Genomic DNA, 20,924 nt, shown 5'->3' on the forward strand with positions numbered 1-20,924 from the left:
CATTAATTTTCCTATATCCTCTAAACATGTAACATATCAATTGATTCCTAGGGCCATAAAACAGGATGAAAAGAATATTCTTTCAATAAAGCAAGTTAGTGTTATTTGGCAAGGGTTAAAACAAATTTTGAATTAAACGAATAAGAAACTGCCTGTGTGCAGCTAATCAACTTGAAAGTTTGGGTACATTTTTGAGAGAGATAACTAACCCTTTTTCTACCACATAATGTACACATATTTTAAAACCTCTTCAGATGAAAATAGGTCTAATTTAAAAGAGAGACTGTATATGATTGAAGATGTAACGAGAAGTTCAGTTTCTTCATAGCCCCTTCAAAAGATCCATTATTGTATTTTCATCATACTTACAGTACCATTTCATGAAAATGAAAACAAAAACCATGGAAAAAATACTGAAGTTTTTTTTTCTACTTTGTGTGTGTGTGTATGTGTGTGTGTATGCTAAAATCTGTGAATGTTATGATTCTGTCTATCATGGACTTGGTCCAAGGCTTATTAAAGTCAGGGTCAGTCTCTTATAAATGGTTATACTGGGCTCTATAGACCACTATACTTTTCTTCCAGGCAAGCTATATTTTCTGACAGTAGGAAAGTAGGTCCCTTGGAAGGTTTCTCTCTATCTCATTTAGTGAGAAAATAGGAGATATTTTTTTGTGCATGTTAGCTAGCTAGATTTGTTGCTATGAATGCACAAACTGTTTTCAAGACCAATTTTTTATGGACAGCCATTTTCTGGAGGTAAGACAACTGAGTAGGACAGCATCCTCTGTCCCTTAATCAGCAAGATCATTTTATTACTTCTAGTATCTTACACTGCTTTCCATCTGACTGATGGTATTACGCATAGCCTCTGTTTTTTCAAACTCCAGATCCATTCTTAAAAGCTTCAACTAACAGGTGCTTTCAATGGTATCTTGTTAAAGTAAGAAAGTTTGCTTACTTATAAAAAGTAAAGTTAACTCAACAAATACCATTTGATTAAAACTTGAGTATGTTAAAGAGAATGGCTGTTTTCTGGAACATAAACATATCTCAGTTCTTTGCAACTGAAAGGCAACCATACAACTGTAATTAGTCTCCAGCCATCTACATACATCACAGCCACCAAACTCTTCTCTAATGCACAAAAACGTATAACATCTTGCAGAGGGAGAACAGAAACCACACACAGATAATAAAAGTTCCACAAGAACACCCACCAACACTACAAGACTCCAATGGCCAGGAACCTGCTATGTTAACTTGCGCATTAACTGTTCCCAGGCAAGTAGACTTTTATGTACAGGATAGGTAATACCTAATCCTCCAGGCTAATTTTCCCAGGCTTTCCAGTTTCCTAAACTGCTTGCCTACAAATTTAATGATGAATGTCTGACTGAGATGCATAGGCTGTATAAAGTCTCAAAGCTCAACAGCCAGCCTTCAGGAAAAGGTGAAAAGCACTCAGCTACGTTATGACCAGTGCAGATGTGGACAGGAAGAAAAGTTACTGCCTTCTGCAGAGGAACTCTGAAGGGACGGATTTAATAAAAAGTATAATAACTACAGAAGCAAGCAACAGGAAGGGTCCTCGTAACACTTCCTGGGACCACCAAAAAGTCAGACTCCTAAATACAAGAGTAGGAATTCTGAACCTGAAGATAACCTCTGCCCTTTCACACAGCCTACATTCCAGTATTACCACAGTCAAATCCGAAACCATGGAAAATATGCAACAGAATTTGGAGGTAAAATAACAGAGACTAGAAGATGCAGGAAAAGGGAGGAAAGGATAAATGATAAGAAAAAGTGAGAGACATTTGCAGAGATTATGGGGAGAATGTCAAACAGGCTGGGAATCAGGAGTCTGCTTTGGCTCCTGAGTAGCATATCCCAAGGTTTCCAAGCTATCACCCGCTGTGCTGAGCCCTGTTGTTTGTGTTTGGCTAAGGCATATCTCTCTCCTGCTGTGTTATGCTAGAGCAGCTGCAATTTGCCTTTTTATAGCTTGTGGTAACTGATAGTAGTGAAATGAATTTAGGAAGCGTGTGGGTTGGATCTTCCGTATCAGTGATTTCAGACTATTTGGTAAACACAGAAGTGACATCCTGTGATGTATGCCTGCTGGTAACAAAAAAACTTCCACTTGTAAACCAGCATTTGGATTAGATCATTTGCTACTTCTAGGTAGAATGCAGTGATTACATAGAGCGGTTTTACAGGATCATGTTAATTTGAAAGGTACAATTCCATTAAAATTATATACCTATTGAATGCTGTAGAATGGCAATGGTGACACTGCTGAATCAAAACAAACTCAGTGCCTGCAATAAAAGTCAGTGGTGGGATGCATTAACATCACCTTAGAGCAAGAAGCTGATATCTCACAAGAAAGCCTCTTTAAGAACAGCCAAAAGAAGAGAGTTGATAGTATGACCCTCAGTAAAACAAGAAAATATGTTTGCGTTCAGACTTGGAGTAGGCTTTCAATTGATTCAGTTGCGTTTACATAAATTGTTCTGCATTCTCAGAGGGATTCTGTATTTTGATATAAAATACCACTTTGCACGGATGTATTTTTTTGCCTCTGGAAAATCATAAATCCTAATGCACTGCACTTCAGAAAGAGAGTCAGTGTCCCACTTCAGCGCAAAGTTGCCCGATAGCCTAAGTCCCTGCTCACTATTTCTGGAAGATCTGTAAGTATTTTACAAGTGAGACTGATTAATTTTTGTAGTATATTGTACAAGAGGCATTTACAAGGGAAAACTGTTCAGAGTTATTTGGGAGGGATATTGTGTTCAGACTTTTCCTGCTTGCCTGTCTACCCTCCTGGAACAAACAACATTGCTTCATTTTCCTTCCATATTTTACAAAGTTAAAGTAAACACTGTGATCACACTGTTTACTTTAATTTCCTGCAGTGTGCCAGCAAATCAGCAAATTGGCAGTCAGCAATCAAGAAGCAGCCAGTATTGAAACAGCAGAGCTGCTTGGGAAAGCATCAAAGATGCCAACTCATTCTTCCTTCTGTTTTAAAAATAAAATATGAGCTTCTTTAAAGTTTTATGTACAATCTGAAATTTTGTTTGTTTCCTTTTAATTTTGTTGTTTTGGAAGAACGCTGGGATTTTGAGCAACACCTAATTTATAAAGCTGACTTTTCACTTGAAGAAATAACTTTACAAAAGTGGCAAATATATGCTATCTACCAGTACAAAATCCATGGCATTTTTGCAAAAGAGGAAGTTAACATATCTAGAAATCAGTACTGTTTGGATATATTTTATTTTTTTGCCAAGAGCTCTAGCTGTTTAACTTCAATTTGATATATGATAATATGAAGTTAAAACCTCATAAATTACATTCAAAACACACATCTGCCCAAAAAATGAACCCTAAAAGGGAAACAGTTTTCAGAGGCCATTCTCTTGTCTTATGTTACATAAAAGAAGAAATATAAATACAAAAGAAGAATGGGATGGTATTTTCTACCTCAGAGGTGTAAAACTTGACAAGGTGACTCATTTACCACTTTCTGGAAGATGTTATACAGAAGGAATTTATTGCTATGTAAGTCATAATTCCAATACAATCAAGAAGCCAGATCCTACAATCAGTTATTCTCCTGACTATGTGCATTCCTGCACATATTCTTAGAGAAGACAATGACAGAGGATTAGCTTTTTGTTACACTGTCCAAAGGATGTCTTTGGAAAGCCCAAAACATCACCTAATTTAAAGTGGTTGAAATCTTGTGGGAAAGACTGTAAGAGGATAATTATTTTAAAAGCCATGACTTTGACACCAGGAAATTAAATTCATATCTATGTGTCTTTATCTATACACAACAAATCCAATAATCTTGAGCTCTCTGCAGTCACTTAGCCAGCTGGCAAAGAGAGCAAAGTAAAAACTAACAAACCCCATTCCTGAGGTATGCTGACATCAGTGATTCATGATTCATCAATAATGGTGCTAGGAAATAAATGTAACAGGGCATTATTGCCTTTTGCAGCACAGTAAACTCAAGGGAAAATGTGTATCACATTGAAAAGACAGAGCTAGTAAAGAAATAACTTTTACAAGTATTTAAGAGGTGTTACGAGCAAGTAAAAAATAGAGAAAAAGTAGAAAAAACCTTTTAAATACTTTGAGAATGTCCTTATAAACAAAAGGGGACACTTTTCAGCTGTATAAGCTGAAAACTAGCAATTTTTTTGCACAACATTTTTACAAGGAGAAAGAATTTTACTTTAGTAGAAACCCTCTAAACAACCACTTATGTGGTTTAGCTGCCTACAGTGAAGAAGATGGTTCTTCACTGTGTAGAATTATTAATGTCAATGAAAGTAATTATGACACTTGTAACCTATGTAAATAACAAAAAGGGCAAAAGTAAACATAGCAAGCCATAAATACTCTTTAGAAAACTCCTGTATTAGCACATAATTGATGACCTCCTTTGAAGGTGACTGTACTACCATTGTAAAAGCCTAAGATTATTAACTGAAGAAAAATGGGTAGCTATCTGTAGAACAGCAGATACACCTGCAGCATTCTCCATACAGAACAGTGAAATCTAATACATCATTAAATAACTGAGGCTTTGCTTTACATTTTCATTGCTTTAAAGTGCTTATGATAGGGTTCAACCTATACTTCTGATCCTTTCTAGAGGCTACCCAATTAAAATTAAAATTCAAGTTACTTGTTTATGCTAACAGAGGTCTGGTGCACAGTATTAATAATGTACTGTATAACATACTGCCCTAGAGAAACTAGGCTTTCTTTCAGGGAAAACAGCCATACTGTGCTGATACAAGCTTTGCTACATAGCCGTAGGGTAAGTGACTTTGGTTGTTGTTGAGGTATTTTAGCAGAAAAAAATTTGATCTGCTGAACTGAGGCTTGCTTCAAAGCATTGCCACTGAAAGGCAAAGCACCAAAAATAAATCTACTAGTGGTATGCTTGGACTGATATTGGAAATTTTGTTTTAAAGACTGAGTTTCCAAACATTTAATACAGTTATTAATAAATGATTAGTTGATTCATAAGCTTTGTAATTAACAAACATGCCTGTTTTGCCATACCAAATTTTTCTTTAAATGACCAATGATGATTTTGAATGTAGATTTCCCTAAGAAAATAAGGGAAAAAATGAAATTAAGGAAAAGATACCATATGAGATAAAAGAACATGTAAGGTAAGATAAATCCATCCTCATATGACACCATCCTTTAATAACACCATAGAAGGCACGCACAATGTATGGATTTAATAACGTCAGTAGAATCAGTGAAGGACAACAGTTATCTTTATTTTCAATTTAGTTGATGATTCGTAATCAGAAATTTTTAGAAAATTGCTGGAAAAAAAAAAATGCAGTAGATACAAGATCATAATTACATCAGGAAGAATTAGTTTGAGTTGTTCCTCAAAAGGTACTACTGAAAAAAAAATTCACTCAGTTTTCTTATTTCTCTGTGTTATTCACAAGTGTAGGTACTTTGCAAATACGCAGTTAACATTTAAGTCAAGCAGCTTACTCATAGTAGTAAAATGAAATTAATCCAAATACAATGGAAAATAACACAGTATTGAGGTGAAGGCCATTTCTTCTTGTTTTAATTTGGCTAGCTCAATATACAAATAATGACCAACCTATATTTATGGCAAGGTTTGCATTATATTCGAGTAACATATTTAGTGACTGCACAACACATGATGATGCAAAGAGCAGGTTGAGAGAACTGGGATTATTCAGGCTACAGAAGAGAAGATCAAAGGGAAATCTTACTGCATTCTGCAGCTACCTAATTAACGGTTATGGAGTTTGTAGAGATGAACTATTCTTAGAACTGCAGTAAGTGGAAAGAGCACAGAAGAGGCAACTACAAGATAGAACAAGAAAACCTCCAACTAGATATTGGAAAATAACAATAAAATTGTGGTAGCCAAATACAAGAGTGAGTGCCCAGAGAGAACTATAATCTTTATCTTTGGAGATAACTGAAACTTGGTCAAGGTCCTGAGAAGCCTTGTCTAAGTAGGACTTGCTTTGATTGAGAGCTAGACCACATGACCTCCAGAGTTCTCTCTCAAACTACTCTATAATTTTTTGATTCTTCATTGTTTATTATTTTAAACAGCAATGTTTCTGCCTAAACATTTCATTTATAAAAGGTTTGCCAGAAAGTAAACCTTTGCATTCTAAATTTTCCTAAAACAAATACACTTCCAAGTAAATCATGGTAAAAGAGGGATAAAAACTGACAGTAAAGGTGGGCAGCTTGTCTACACTTGTATGAAACTGATGTGCCTGTTATTAATTTACCAAGATGCGTGAAACACAAAAACTGACTAAATGGCTGGTTAATATTCATAACTACTTTCTCAGGACACTAAAAACTAACATGACTTATATACATTTCTGCCCACCTGCAGTTGGGCAACTCTAGTGAAACAAAATGAATATTGGCTTCACATGTATCATTTCCCTATGGTACACACACCTTCTCAGTTTCCCAGAGTATCTCAGGAGCTATATTTTTTTAATCATGATTAGAGGCTGAGAAGAGTAGCCTAGTGCTATGTATGTGTGGATGAGTTGTGAGAGTAGTAAAGTAGTGGTTGTGCCAATCCCAAGCTTCAGAAGACCAAAGTCATAAAGGAAATTGCTGAAGGTAAAACAGAGATGATGTTTCAGTGTTTCTGTAGAACAGGACTCTATGCACCAAGACTAATGCTGAAAAAGAGTTTATGTACAACTGAGAGAAGCTTTGTAGGAAGCTGAGTTGTAGAATTGCTTGGAAACTGCCAAGTTCTTAATGTTTGGCATTGAGAGTGTTTAGCATAAGGTGTTGTAACAGAATTTAGTCATTGAGTTAATTGATTCTTGAGTAATTTTTTCAAGAAAACAGATATCAGAAATGCATATAAGGAAAATGAGTTTACCGTAACAGAAGGTAATGCCATTTCCTGTGTATCCTGGGGAGCAATAGCAGCCTTGTGTCCCACCCTGAACTTCACACCGTGCATCTTTGTGGCATGTCATGTTGCAGCTTCCTGTAGTATAGCCATAGTCCAGCAGACTGGAAACCAAAACTGGAACAAAGAAAAAACATATTTATTTACTTAAAAAATTCATAATGAGCTCTAAAAACAGACCAGGGTGAAAAGTATCAATGAGATTGGGATATCCCAGCAAACTCAACATCGTCACAGAGTCAGCAACATTGCACAATGGGGTGACTGATGGCCACCAGCTGCAGCAGATTCTTTGGTAAAACTACTCAGGAGCTAGAAATAGCAGACACTAGAGATTGAGAACCTGTGTACACATTCAACCAATATCAAACTGGTAAGCAATGTAGAAATTACTCAGTGATCTATGGAAAACATTTGAAAGGCTTTCAGAGCTTTCTAGTACTTTCCAATAAAGCACAGATCTTTATTTGCACTTTGAATTATGTATGGAGTGTAATCCAAACTGCCCTACACATATCAAGTGAAAAATACCGCAGAGGTTTCCCTAGATCAGATTTTTTATTTTTATAAGCACTTCCATACATATGCAGCTAATACACACGCATGGTCTGAGAGATTAAATTGACATGTCATGGTATTTACAACATTGTGGCATTAGGGTTTTAAAATCTTCTCCAAATTATTTAAAAGTAATCTCTTACAATTCCATTTCCATGTTATGAATGTACCGTACTCGTTTTTTCCATCCACTGAACAAATCCCACATGATATAACTATTTTCCCATTGTATGAATGCGTATAACACATAAGAAGAAAAGGAACTTCTCCTCGTGAGAAAAGTAACAGCTCACTGAATAATTATACACGTCCTATAATGGGTTAGAAATAGAGGCAGTTAACTCAGAAAGTAAAGTAAGTTTCTGAATTTGTGCTGTATAAATGGTTAGCTAGACATAATGAAAGTTGCAGAACACAAAGCCCCTTCTTGATGCTGTCTTCCCCTGCAGTTCTGCTTTTCCCTACTCAGATATTATTGTGGATATTTGCTAGCCTTGTGTTACAATTATAGGTTTCACTGCTTCATGAAATCTCACTGAGGTGTATTTTTTTCTCCAAAAAAATTTTATGAAAAATTCAAAAGGCTACAACTTTCACACAAATTTTAACAATTACATCTAATTCAAATCAATTTATATATCACCAAGTTTCACCTTCTCTGTTTTTAAGAAAGGAGACCATCTCATAGAGATTAAAACAGAAACCTATAGGAGTCTGTTGTCACATTACTGTTCTTAACAAGTGAAATCTAAAAATCTCTTTAACAGAGAGACAGTGGGAATTAAAAAAAAAAAAAAAAAAAAGAAAACAAACACCAAAACCCATAATAAATCTGTCTATATGGAATAATACCAACAATAAAAATAAAGATAGGCATTTGTAGGATTTGGTTTTGGGGCAACCCTAACAGTAGGACTTCTCAATCCTGTAACCAACAGCACAAGTAGCAGCTGTGTGGACTTTAAGTCCTTGTACCAGCTGCCTTCCATTAACTTCAACACACTCATTCTCTCCAGACCCATATTGCTGTCCCCATAGGTGGTTTGCTAGACCCCACTCCCTTCCCACTTGCCATCACTCCCCTGGGAAGAAGATTTTACCTACCTAGGAATGCCAGCAGTTTCATTGGTGGTGCTGTTGCTGTGTGGTGTCTGGTCCTGAGCCCCTGTGTCACAGAAAAAATCTTCCTGTCTTAAAATGTAAGACCATGTGCAAAATATGTGCACATGCCTATTAGGAAAGCAAAGTCCTGATGTAGGCGCTGCCCTGACAATACTCTTTCTCCCAAGCTTTGCGTTCCCAAAAGATCTTAAGACTCACAAGCAGAACATGGAGGGCTGGGAGGGGCTGAGGACCCAGTCTTCTTGCCAGTAGGGAATAAATGAAAAGGGAATACGTATGAAAATGAAAGAGAAGCTGCGGTCTGGTCTCACAGGAGTTATCAGAGAAGGTGCTGGGATGAGTGGGTTAGAGGAGGATGGTTTAAAGGAACTGCTTGAAGAGTGTTCAGGAAAGGGGGAGGATGAGGATGGAAGGAATGAAATAGAGCTTGCTGGATGGTGGAGCAGATCAGGGAGTATGAATAAGGTGTGGAAGAGATTAGTAACTGGCCAGAGCTCAGAGGTAATGGGTTACATGCTTCCTTCCACCTTTTTCTAATGAGATGAGAATACATGAGCCCCAAGAGCCGTTTTTTTTTTTGGAGGCAGCCCTGGCTAACTGCAATTTTCAAACTGCTTTCTTTGTGTTGGAGATAGATTCTTACTGCGGACAAGCAGTGTTGCTTTAAGGGCGATGGCCTGTGAGGTGGTACAGGAAATACACTGAGCTCTGCTTTGTGAGAAAAACAAAGACATACAGGCTGGGAGGAAAGGCACAGGAAGGCAATTGTATGGCAGGAATCTCAGGAGCTGAAGGAGACTGTTTCTGTGGATTAGTGGGAATAAAGCAGGGTGTTGCATAATAGGACATATTTAATCCATTTATTTAATGATTTCCTGAGCAGTCTGATCAATTGGTCAGCAACCCTGACTATGGCAGGGTTGGAACAGGCTGATCTTTAAAGTCCCCTCCAACCTAAGCCATTCTGTGATTCTATGATTTTACGATATAGCAAATTTGATAAAGCATTTGGCACATCTGTGCTAAACGTGTGATCTAATGTATCCTTATCATAGCATCCTAATAAATGAGATTTTGGGATGTGCTTATATTATCCATGGACATGGCAGTATACAATCCAGTCATCTCAGCTTTTGGGAAGGATATCTCATGCAATGAAACACTGTAAAACTTCAGCACTGATGTATGTCAGCCTTCAGAGAGGAAAGCAAAGGGGGATGCAAAAAAACAGACATGGTCCTGGAAGAGAAGTAACTGATGAACAAAATGGATATGACCTGTAGAATGTCATTGTTACTAAAATCATATTATCATAGAATCATACAATGGCTCCAATCTCCTTGTCATGATCAGAGTTGCCAAAATACCTCAGGTATAATTACTAATTATTCAAGTTGAGATTTTGGTAAAGAAGTGATTTTGGTAAGAGGAGGTATCAGTGTTCTTATAGAAATTATTCATAGTTGTGAGTGTGGCAACATTTTTTCTAAGCCAGTTATGAACTGTTTTCTTGCCATTGTTTTCCAGCATCCTCATGATCATTTCTCACTAGAGTCAATGGGGTGAACCTCTGCTCTGACCAGGAAAGAGTGAAGCATGTAGAAATAGCACGTATTTGTCTGGTTGGCACAAAGCACTCATGTACAAGTGCACCTTGGTAAGGAGAGAGGAAGCTCCAGTAACCGGATGTTAGTTTTCTATAAACCACAGAATAATGAACAAAGGGTCCAGGTGTAAGAAGAATGTTTTTCTCTTTTTTGATTAATTTGTTGGAAGTGGGGAGGACTTGAAGAGAGGAAGGGACTAGGAGTTTGTTTTCTTAAGTTTTCCTGGAATCTGTTGCACTGAGAAAGAGAGAAACAGAAAGTCACATAAACTGAGTGGAGCTTTGATCTGCATGTCCCTGTCCTCTGTGCTGGCATGTGCTCTGTCAAGACCTTGGCTGGTCCTAACTTGCCACTCCTACTGCTGAATTTCAGCTGACTCATAAGGCTGGGTTTGGAAAGCCTGTAATGCAGGAACTGCATCTGTTTATCCCTTTCCTCCCCAAATCAATTTAAGAAGTGTTTAATAACATGCAAGCAGGGACAGAAAAAAGTTACAACCCAAGGTTCAGGTCTTAAGAGTTGAAAATGTGAAAAGTCAGAGGTGGAAGTTTCAATTTCATCTAGACAGCAGCTTTCTGCAAGTAATGTTCAGAGAAATGGGTTGGAGACCAGTATCTTGAATCATAGCATTGGTACGTTTATAGGGAGAACCTGAATTCATTTTCCGATGAAAGGCCTAAGCACATTGGAGAAATTGTGGATGATGGACAAAAGCAATACTTCACTGTAAGAAGGCAAAAAACTTTTTCTTAATTTTTGCTGGAAAAATGCAGGGTAACTCACTTTTTGACAGTCAAAGGTGCAAATATTTCATTAGGATATGTTTGATCTGGAACAGTACTATTGAACTACTCTATTCTTGCGTGCAGTGGACAAAGTGAAAGGGACAAAGTGAAAGGAGGTGCACAAGTCTAATTGGCAAATGGTTTGTATTGTAACTGGCAATGGGCGAGGAGGAAGCACGCAAAGACGGAAGATGAGGAAGAACAGTACAAGAAGGACAGAACAAGGAAGGTTAGGTCAAGAGGAACTCTGGGCGATAAAAGGAGCTTCGATCAGATTTGGAAGGCAATAGGGAGACAGTGAAGAAGGGGGATTTAGGAATATCTTAATGAGATCTCAATACTGGGAGCAGTGGATTACTTTTGCATTAGACTACTTTAAAAACTGGCTAATGTGAGTGTCAGTTAGAGTCTGAAGACAGCAAGGTCGCAGTAGGCATGGATGTGGAGAAGGATGGATTTGACAAAGATTTTATGAGGAGAATGAAAAGAAAAGAGGAGATTTCTGAGACGTTTTGGAGATTAAACCATGGGGATTTACTGATATTATCTATTGGCATATAAGGATAAGGAGTTAAACAAGAAGAGATGAGCAGGTGAACACATGAGAAAGCAGACACTTTCAAATTTGTGCTGTCAAAGTTTTCAAAATATACTAAGAAAAAAATATTGAGGTGTCACTGAATTGAAGTATTGATGGGTGCCTGTCTTTACAGTCAGGGAGGAGGAACATGCACAAACATGGATATTCCTGGAAGACTGGAGAATATGTCAAAACTATATGAAATAGGCACAAGAATATTGAATGACACTAATGCAGAACCTATCCCTGTTCGATTAAAGCAAAGAAGCATTAAAAATAAACAAATGTTTTGTGGAAACACTCAAGGAAAAAAAAAAAAAAGCTTTTTCATTATTACACAATGGAAACAGCCCCAATCCCATACTTAAATTTGGATTTCATTTTATAAATGGGCCCATTTGTCTTTAAAAGTCTGTGTTAGGAGGGCATAAGTAAGTGAATATACACAGGTTAACATTCTTGACTTCAAACCACATGTTTTTGATTACTGATCACCATGATTAAAAAATCGTAAGTCTGACTATAGAATTCTCAAGTTGGTTTTTTACTGGTGAGCTGACAGGAAGACATCAATCCACCCATAGAAATGACTGGATACTTTCCAAGCTTTGCATCTTGAAGAAATGTATTTATTCACAGTGATTTTAAAGGCAGTTGGGATGCTGATTGTGCAGACTGTTCTATGAAACTAACACCCATAGCTGATGAGGGCGGAAAGTTAACACTTCCCAGAACTTAGCCTTAGGTAGCTTTCAAAACATAACAATAAAGCAACTGCTTTTGTAGCCGAAACTGCCTATAGTACCAACAAAATAAAAAAAAGCAAACAAAGCTAGTACTAGGTATTATTTTCTTACTAGTATTATTTTCTTCAAATGAACATAAGAATGATCTCCTGTATTAAAGACAGATTTATGCCTTTAGTGCAAACAAATTTGGACTGCTAGGTGAATGTATACAAAAAGTATCAACACATTTGCTGTTTTATATTACAGTGGGGATAAACACGTGTGGTATACCCGTATATATATTTCTTTCTCAAATTATCTGTTATGTATTCCATGAGATACCTAGTGAGAGATGAAAGATGCCATCTGATGGGCATCTTACAAATGTATCTGCCAAAGGCTGCTGACCCCACATCCAGACCACTATGAATCACTTTGAGAGGGGATGGTGAGAGTGTGTATCGCATTGAGAGATCCTGAAAGCTTCAGGTAAGGTTCATATATCTTCAGCCTCCTTGCTGTTCATCCCCACTTATATTCAATACCCTCCAACTCTGGTATCTGACTCATCAGCAGTGTGCTTCAATACAATCCACTCAGACTGTGCATAACAGCCACAAGCACTTGCATGCACACATGCACACATTTATCATTATCACATAAGCACATATATGTATCCTTTACTGAACTGGGGTGATGAATGTTTAATACCAATAATAAAATGTGATGCTGATCTTTTTTCTTTTTCTCTTTTTTTTGGGGGGGGGGCAAATGATTGTTCACTGGAATTACCAAGTTTTCTGCCCAACATAAAATGAGATATAGAACAGATTGATACACAAATGTCTTGGATAAAGCTTTCCCTCTGATAATTTTTTTTAAAAATAGCAAATTAATTTATTGGTTCAAAACTAAATCACTGCAAGAATTTAGATGGTCTTAAAGCTACTTACATTTATCCTAGTCACTAGAACAATTTTCCTAGTTAATAAAATATGCATACAATTGAAAATGTATTTAATGTCGTCTCAAATAAATGAATTGTTGTGGTTGTTTTTTTTCTAATAAAAAATCCAGGGTAAATATTTTTAGAACACAGACTAGCCTATCACACAGCAACCTACCTCGGAGGACTCTGCCACAAAAGCAGTGTTAGCATCTGTTTTATAACTGCTTCACCTGACCTTCTTGTCTGAATGCCTCACAAAACCTTATCATTTTATGTGCAAACATCATATTCCATCTGAGCATCCAGGGCTGAATATATCTCTTGGGATGATGTAACTCTAGGCAATTCTGAAGCAATAAACACACAAACACACGTAAACATATGCATGCACACATCCTACTAAATCAGTGTAGCTATGTCCATCTGAAAGAAATTGCACATTTTAGTGTTCAGAATCAGTTTCTTGCTGCTCTTTGTTTTACCTTAGGTGAAGTCATGGAATGAAGGAATTTAAAGTGAATGCAATGTTTCTAATAGCCAGATTAACTACCCTGAAATGAGGCTCTGTTTCTGCCATCTGCTATAATACAGAAGAGATGTACAGACCAGATATAAAGATCCTCACAGCTAAAAGGGATAAAGTAACACAGTTTTCATGTCTAGTTGTGTTCTCCTGGGATTGGCCATTCTACAGTAGTGCTAATGGTAGTCACAGCTCTTTTAGGAGGAATACTTTTAACTCCTTGGGTAACAGATTGTTAAATATGGTTAAATTATAATATGAGTTTCAGTCATTCTTGTAATTAACTTTAATGTCTCCTGAGGAATGAGCAGATCCTAAGCAAGGATGTTGGGATTTCTTCCTACACTTCTCAGGAATCTTCATGTTCTGTGGTGCTATATCTTATAGAGGAGCAAGGATTGAGGTAGCCAGGGTCAGATGAAGTATGCACAGTGCTGGAACAGAAGATGATCTTTTTCATCTTCTCAGCTCCTCACAGCTACAAATGTCTTGGTAGCCTGGCTTTTTGCTGCTTTTTGGCCCTGTGTGCCCATTCTCAGTGTCCTGCCTGACAAGAGCCCTCTTCCCCTGACCTCAATCCTGTGTATCTCCCCCTACCCCCAACCTAGCTGCATCACTTCCTTGCTTTTCTCAGTGACTCCTCAGGAATTTGTGCATTTCCTATCTGAGAATACTCACAGAAGGAAAAATGCTTCAGGACTGCAGCTGGGGGAGAAAATAATACTCAGAAGAGGAAAATATTGGATGATCATTTAGGCGTTAGAGTGGAAAGTTCATTCTATGAACTGCCAAGAAAGCTACAAGTTGAAATAAAAAAAACAAACACTTGCATTAAAAACAACTGTACCATCACTGACTTTTGCGTAGGAAGAAAGTTCTCTGTGATGCATGTAACATGACACTACTGATCCTGTAGTATTACTTTGTTATATCATCTTCAATCAAGGCTTCAGGACCATAGTTCACTGACAAGCTGAAAGGTTAGAAGGAAACTTAGCACTAACCCACAAAAATCTAGTCACTCCACTCAGTGAGGACATAGAAAATGCTTTGATGGAGCAGAAGGAATGGAAGGAACAGGTCCTCGCGAATCCCTGCTCTTATTGTCCTGATTATTTTTCTAGCATCCAGTTAACCTGGCAAACCATGCTGTTCATGTGGATTGACTCCAGAAAGGGTCTCCTGACCCCAGTACTGCACAGTAGAGAGTTGATAGCAGCTGCAGAATACTTCAGTTCTTGCTGCTGACAGGATGGTGATATAGAGCTGTATTCTCACACACTTCATACAATAGTTTCACGTTTCTACAGTGTTAATGCACTGATGGTTGAGTTCTGGTGAGTCCTGTTGAAGAAGGTAAAATTAAATTGCTGTACTATGCTGGTTTGACCCTCTGCTAGATATTGCCACTGAGACAATTTGCCTTAGTCGCTTTAACGAAAAGCTTAACATCTTAATTTAAACCTAATTATTCACTGCTAAACCTTTCTGTTTGTTCTCTAATTCCTGCTGGACTGTGGGATGTCTTGAAGAAAACCAAATTATGCCCACCATAGATTTGCATATTGTTTTGTACATTGCTGATGCTCTTTTGACTCTGAAAGTAAGCAGTTTGTTTAACTTGTATCTTTCTGTTCATATTTCACGTGTTTGCCTTTTCTTTGGGCTTTATTTTTTTATATTGTGTCCTTTCAGTGTTGCCTTATAGCTTAACTGAGTCTAATTCAGTCCTCAATATGAGAAAGTTAATTTGGTTAAAAAATATAGTGAGTTCTTTCCTCAGTGGCATAGGGGCCTAGAGGTCTCTATTTCTCTCTGACATTAGCTTCACTTATGGCTGAGGTAAGACTGAGCTGGTCCTTCAGATTCAGACTCACCCTTTTCCAGAAGCAGGCTGCAGCCCTTTTCCTTGCTTGCTGCTTCTGGGTGGCATGTCCATCCTAACAACGGGATCTCTCTCAAATAGGTTAGGGCTAATTCATTCCCATCAGTGTGTACAAGTACATGATTTTTTCCAATGTTCATTATCTTGCACTCGTCTGCACTGAACTTAATCTGGCATCTTGTTACTCAGTCACTCAGGTTTTATTAGCTCTTCCTGAAATTACTTACTTTGCTCCCTGCTTTACACTAACTTAAATAATCGTGTATTGTCAGCAAATTTCAGTACCTTGTTATTCATCCCATTTCCCATACCATTAAATATGTGTGGTGAGCAAATAGCGTAGGAAATTATTCATGAATATTCATTTGAAGTTAAAAGCAAATTCCATTCTGACAGCATTCGTGACTATTCCTTGTTCACTTTCTGCAAACAGTTGAGCTCTGAAGATTTACCAGTGCAAATGCATGCAAGAAATTCATGTTTTTCTTCTGTATATAAATAATCCCTCCAATCTGTATTTTTACAGGCAAAGCTGTAAAGCCTTTCAGGGAGAGAAGGGATCTCTCTAGATAGGGGCATAGCCTCATAAGCTAAGACTGTGTTTAGAAAACCCCTTCTCTTCTTGTGCTGAGACAATCTGACACAAGATGGGTAAGGAGAGAATTTGCCATCCCAATGCCAAGCAGAGACTTGTGGTCCTGTGCCTCTTAATTGCCGTCTGTACTGGCTCCTGACCAATCCCGTATTTCTAGCTATTTTGGTTTACAGATTGACAATTCTATGTGTCCCAGCATTCTCGTTAAATCCCATCTCGTTAGGGATTATGGAGTATCGCAGGGCTTGGATGCTACCTGATACAGGCTGTTTCACACTTTCTCTCTTCTGCAGTTACACAGCCAGCACATCAGCTCTGCTGATCTCACCTAGATAGCAGAGATTGCTCTGCTTGCACGAGGCACAATTGCTTTTAAAATGTGAACCTGTATATTTCTAAAATGTTGTCAGATGTGTCATAAATCAAGGTCATAAAAGAATGAGATATTTTATAATAGTGGTTAAGAACAAGTCCAGCCTGTTACTGATTCTGTTATGTGTTGCACAGCAGCACTAACTTAGATCAAGGTTATCTTTGAAAGCCATGAAGATGATAGAAAGGCAAAACAGAGAAGCAAAGCCCGTGAATAAGGAAGAGAATATGCAAAAGTGTGACACAGTGCATGGGAAATATTGCTGTAACAGAGAGATCAATTGACTTGACTTCTGTACACCAAGGAGAGATTGAATGGAGGTAGCTGATGAGCTGTTTTGATTTTCATCATCCTTTCTTCCTTAGTATTTTTAAGTAGTACTGATAGAGTATTAAGTGCATCTATAAGGACAAGAAGACTCTTCAGTCTCTTCAACAGATTCGAATCTTTTCTCCACACTAAGCTCTGCTTGAATGCAATGCCAAAGCCCTCACCAACCCACACACACTCTCAGATGACCACTGGCCTTTTGGGTGATTAGCTTAAGTCGTTCTGAAGTCTGTTCTAAACTTTAGTATAATGATGAAAACAGAACAGAATACAGTCTTCAGTGTTCAAAAAGCAGCAAGAAATATACATTTGCCTCAGTCATATACAGTTCAGTATGTAAATGCCCATGTATGCCAAGGCATATACATTCCTAAATAAATTCCTGTCTGCAAGTTAAAGTCAGCAGAAATTTTGCTTATGCATGGGCATAGGACTTGTTCTTTAAAAGGACTAAAATACAATGAAGCTATTTATGCGCTGTTAGAGCTTGTACACTAAAGTCTTCTCTTAGTATTTTGGGTGTTTTGATGAACCATTTTAAGCAAATATTATTTTCAAAAACCACTGCTATATGTATGTGGCATACTCAGTGCTGGCTATACCATATGACAACTTTTTTCATAAGGTTGCAGGAAAGGAGACGTGCAGAAATTTATATGCAATTTCCTTCACAGAAATGTCTGCATTTAAAGCTAAAGGAAATTAAAATGGGATTCCATTGTTTAGATGAGAAAGTGCAGAGGTTCACAACTAAATTAATGTAATTCTGCATTTGACCTTTAGAAAAAACAGTTAAGAACTTTCCAATAATGACTTCATGTATTCTTGGTGCCTATACCTTAATATTCCATTCCATTGTTTAAATTACCTAATGAATAAAACAACTGTAGATTTATAGTATATGCATGATACATTATATAAGTTACAATACACACATTGTAGTTGTTTTACTTCAAATCGTGATATGCTGGATTTCAGATCAAAAATCCCTTTCTTACAGCATTGCAGGACCCTGGAAATATCTGGGTACACATAAGGACATGTGTGTTCCAGTGTGTTTTAGGGAACTAGAGGGATGTGAAAGATGCACATGTAAATTTACTCCTCTATATCTTACATTGTTTGCCAGTCACCATCCTTTAAAATTCTCCCCTAGGTATCTCAAATTATCTTTTATTTCAGTATTTTCAAAGCCTTACTATCAAGAAGAGGGTTTCCTTGGAGATTTGGAGAAGATTTTGAGCTCACTGAAGTCAAAAGAACTATGCTGCTTTATGCAAGCTGAGGATCTAGTTTGATAGTCTCATCTTTGTGAATATAGAGCAGAATGAATTTATTCAAACTTATGAAAGCCACATGAATAACTATGTTTGAACAATTCTGTTGTATCCCCTCTGCATTTGCAGTGTAATTTAGCAGGCTGAAATTAATTTTTCTTCCCTGATTATATTTTCTACAGACACTGGAAAGGTTGATGAGTACAATATAGTTTTAAATGATGTGCCTTGTTTATGCTTTTTTCTTTATGGTCCATTACTGTAGGATTTGAGTGGAACCATATGATTATAGTCTTAGGTTGTCATGCAAATGGACTCATTTTGTTCCATTTTCCATTCCCCTTACTGTCCTTGTCAATACCGTGGATAAATCTTGCTCTGTGTTCTGTTCCTCATAGACTTATAAGGCTGTCATCAGAGTGGATTAATCTTCTGCCTGTGTTATCACAAAATTCTCTGTCCTGACAATGACTTATCACTGAATTTAAAGCCTGATATACTTTATACTCAATATGTAGACTTAGTCTTGCAACAAAAAGTGTAATAAGAACTAAAAATGGTATAAAACTAATCCATTCCTATCACAGTCTTTCAATTGTAATTTCATGGATTTCCTCGAATATAGCATTTACTGAACAAAACCAAGAGAGAACGTCATAGAATAACACACTTGAAATTTCAATCTTAAATGTCACCTGAAGTAAACTTCCAAATTGTTTAATTAAGTGACCATAACTGCAGTAGAGATTATTGCCAGCACAAATGCTGCATAAGCAGTTCCTTCAATAAAAGCCAGGATGTGGACAAATTGTTATTGAACAGCATATAAAAACAATGATAATAGCTGGATTTAAACTAAGACTAATACGAATTTTAGAATTACTGCTTCCACATATAATGCCTTAACAATCCCCTTCATGCTTAGCCACTGCATGATTTTTAAACTGGCAAGTGGTTTTTCAGCATGTTTGTAGCTCTTTTCTCAGTTCTCAACAGATCTACATCATGAGAAAAATATGTTTTGAGCATTTATTTAAATTACTCAAGATGCTAATTGAAATATGAAGTGTTCAATATTTCTCATTCTCAGACACAATGTACAAAGGCCAAAAGAAGATGATTTCAGCTACTCTGATTAAAACAAAGTCTTTTTAACTTTAAGGTAACTTGGTATTTTATAAGCGTATTAATCTTGTCTACAAGAGGATTTTAAAATGAGCAAAAGAAGTAAGTACATTAAATGGAAGTAAGTGCTTCCACACCACATCCTCATGCTGATGTACAGAAATTCCCATGTTACCCATTTGAGTTGTAGATTCTGTTTGACTTCATAGCTGGCAATTTTGGCCAGAAACCGAGTGCAAACTTCTGCGTGACAGCTCCGTGATTTTTCTCACAGTGCTTTATAAGATGCTTCCTACAACTGGCAGGAGGCCTGAGACTTGCTGTATTAAACTGCCACGATTCTTCTCCCATAACTCAGCTATGTTTTGCCAGCTCCATTTCTAAACTGCCATGAGAGCAGCCTGGAAGACACACTGCTCACTTACAGCAGTCTTTACTATAAACAGGATAATGTCTTGTATTGGCACTCACACAGTCAGATGGATTTGGCTTTGTAGCTTTGGAGGAGTTGCATTATGGTTTCTGGAGAAGGAAATCTGGAGGATGAAGTAAAAAGCAGGGTTTTTTGTTTTTTGGTTTTTTTTTTTTTTGTTTGTTTGTTTTTGTTTTTGTTTTTGTTTTTTTGTTTTTTGTTTTGTTTTGTTTTGTTTTTCCCTTGGAGGCATTTCTCTGCAAATGTTTTCACAAAGTACATCACTACTTCTTTACTTGGTGGGCTGTGCTATACACTCCTGCTACTGGGTGAAAAGTGACCCTCCTCAGGAATGGAAGAGAACCGGGTAGAGGGACAAGTCTAAAGACAAAATCTGCCTTGAAATCAGTGTGCTATAGCAAACCACTTGCTTTTCCATAAGAACTCCTTCACAGCATCCACAGATCTCTCTTCGCAATCAAAGCACGAAGTATGTTTAACAATTATTACTATTTGTTAATGGTTGTTCCTAAAGCAAACATTAGCCTATTAGTGCCCACACTTATATATTCTGATTTCCCTTTTCTTATCTAAAGTTAGAAAGATTTTGTCCAAATCAGGGCAGCAATTCAGGAGGATCGCCTGCGCTCCCAAAAATGCACAGCAGTCAGCTTGTGACATGCCTCTTGTTCCAGACAAACAGGGAATAACAGGAGATATTTGCTGAGCAAGGAGAGGAGGAGCAATCCTAAAGCACAAACTAAGGTGGCAGACATGCAGTGATTCTGCCCCATCTTTCCCTCTGCACCACTGCAGAATGTGCAGCTCAATACTGGGACGCAGCCTCTGCTCCTGATTTTCACAAGCTCTGCAGCACAGCTTGAGCATGCCTGCACAAAGTGCTCCTGCCTGCCTGCAAGGTCATATAATTTGTGATTGTTATTATAAGTCTCCTCCTGGTCAGACTTCAGCATACACATAGGAAGGTTGTTTTTCTATTCTTTATGGTACCTTGGAAACCTGCAACCTTTTACTGGGAGCCTGTCAGATCAGAGCAATAGTGAGAAACTTCTTGACACACTAC

At 37.5% G+C, this 20,924-nt stretch overlaps 1 protein-coding gene across 4 annotated transcripts in view; it reads right to left on the reverse strand.

Annotated features, from left to right (window-relative positions):
• The window catches only part of ADGRL4 (adhesion G protein-coupled receptor L4), a 76,007-nt gene extending 66,702 nt beyond the window's left edge, over positions 1-9,305 (reverse strand). For 2 of the 4 annotated variants that reach the window (XM_052666096.1, XM_052666093.1), the window contains exons 1-2: positions 8,654-9,305; positions 6,959-7,108 (exon numbers count right to left, since the gene is read on the reverse strand). In XM_052666096.1, the coding sequence (XP_052522056.1) occupies positions 6,959-7,108; positions 8,654-8,675 (172 nt within the window). In that variant the 5' untranslated portion in view covers positions 8,676-9,305. The remainder of the gene's footprint in view (positions 1-6,958; positions 7,109-8,653) is intronic. The other 2 variants (XM_052666094.1, XM_052666095.1) reach the window with 2 other exon arrangements.
• Between the last annotated feature and the right edge of the window lie 11,619 nt (positions 9,306-20,924).

This window comes from Tympanuchus pallidicinctus, unplaced genomic scaffold, assembly GCF_026119805.1.
Source record: "Tympanuchus pallidicinctus isolate F22 unplaced genomic scaffold, pur_lepc_1.0 scaffold7, whole genome shotgun sequence".
NCBI lineage: Eukaryota > Metazoa > Chordata > Aves > Galliformes > Phasianidae > Tympanuchus > Tympanuchus pallidicinctus.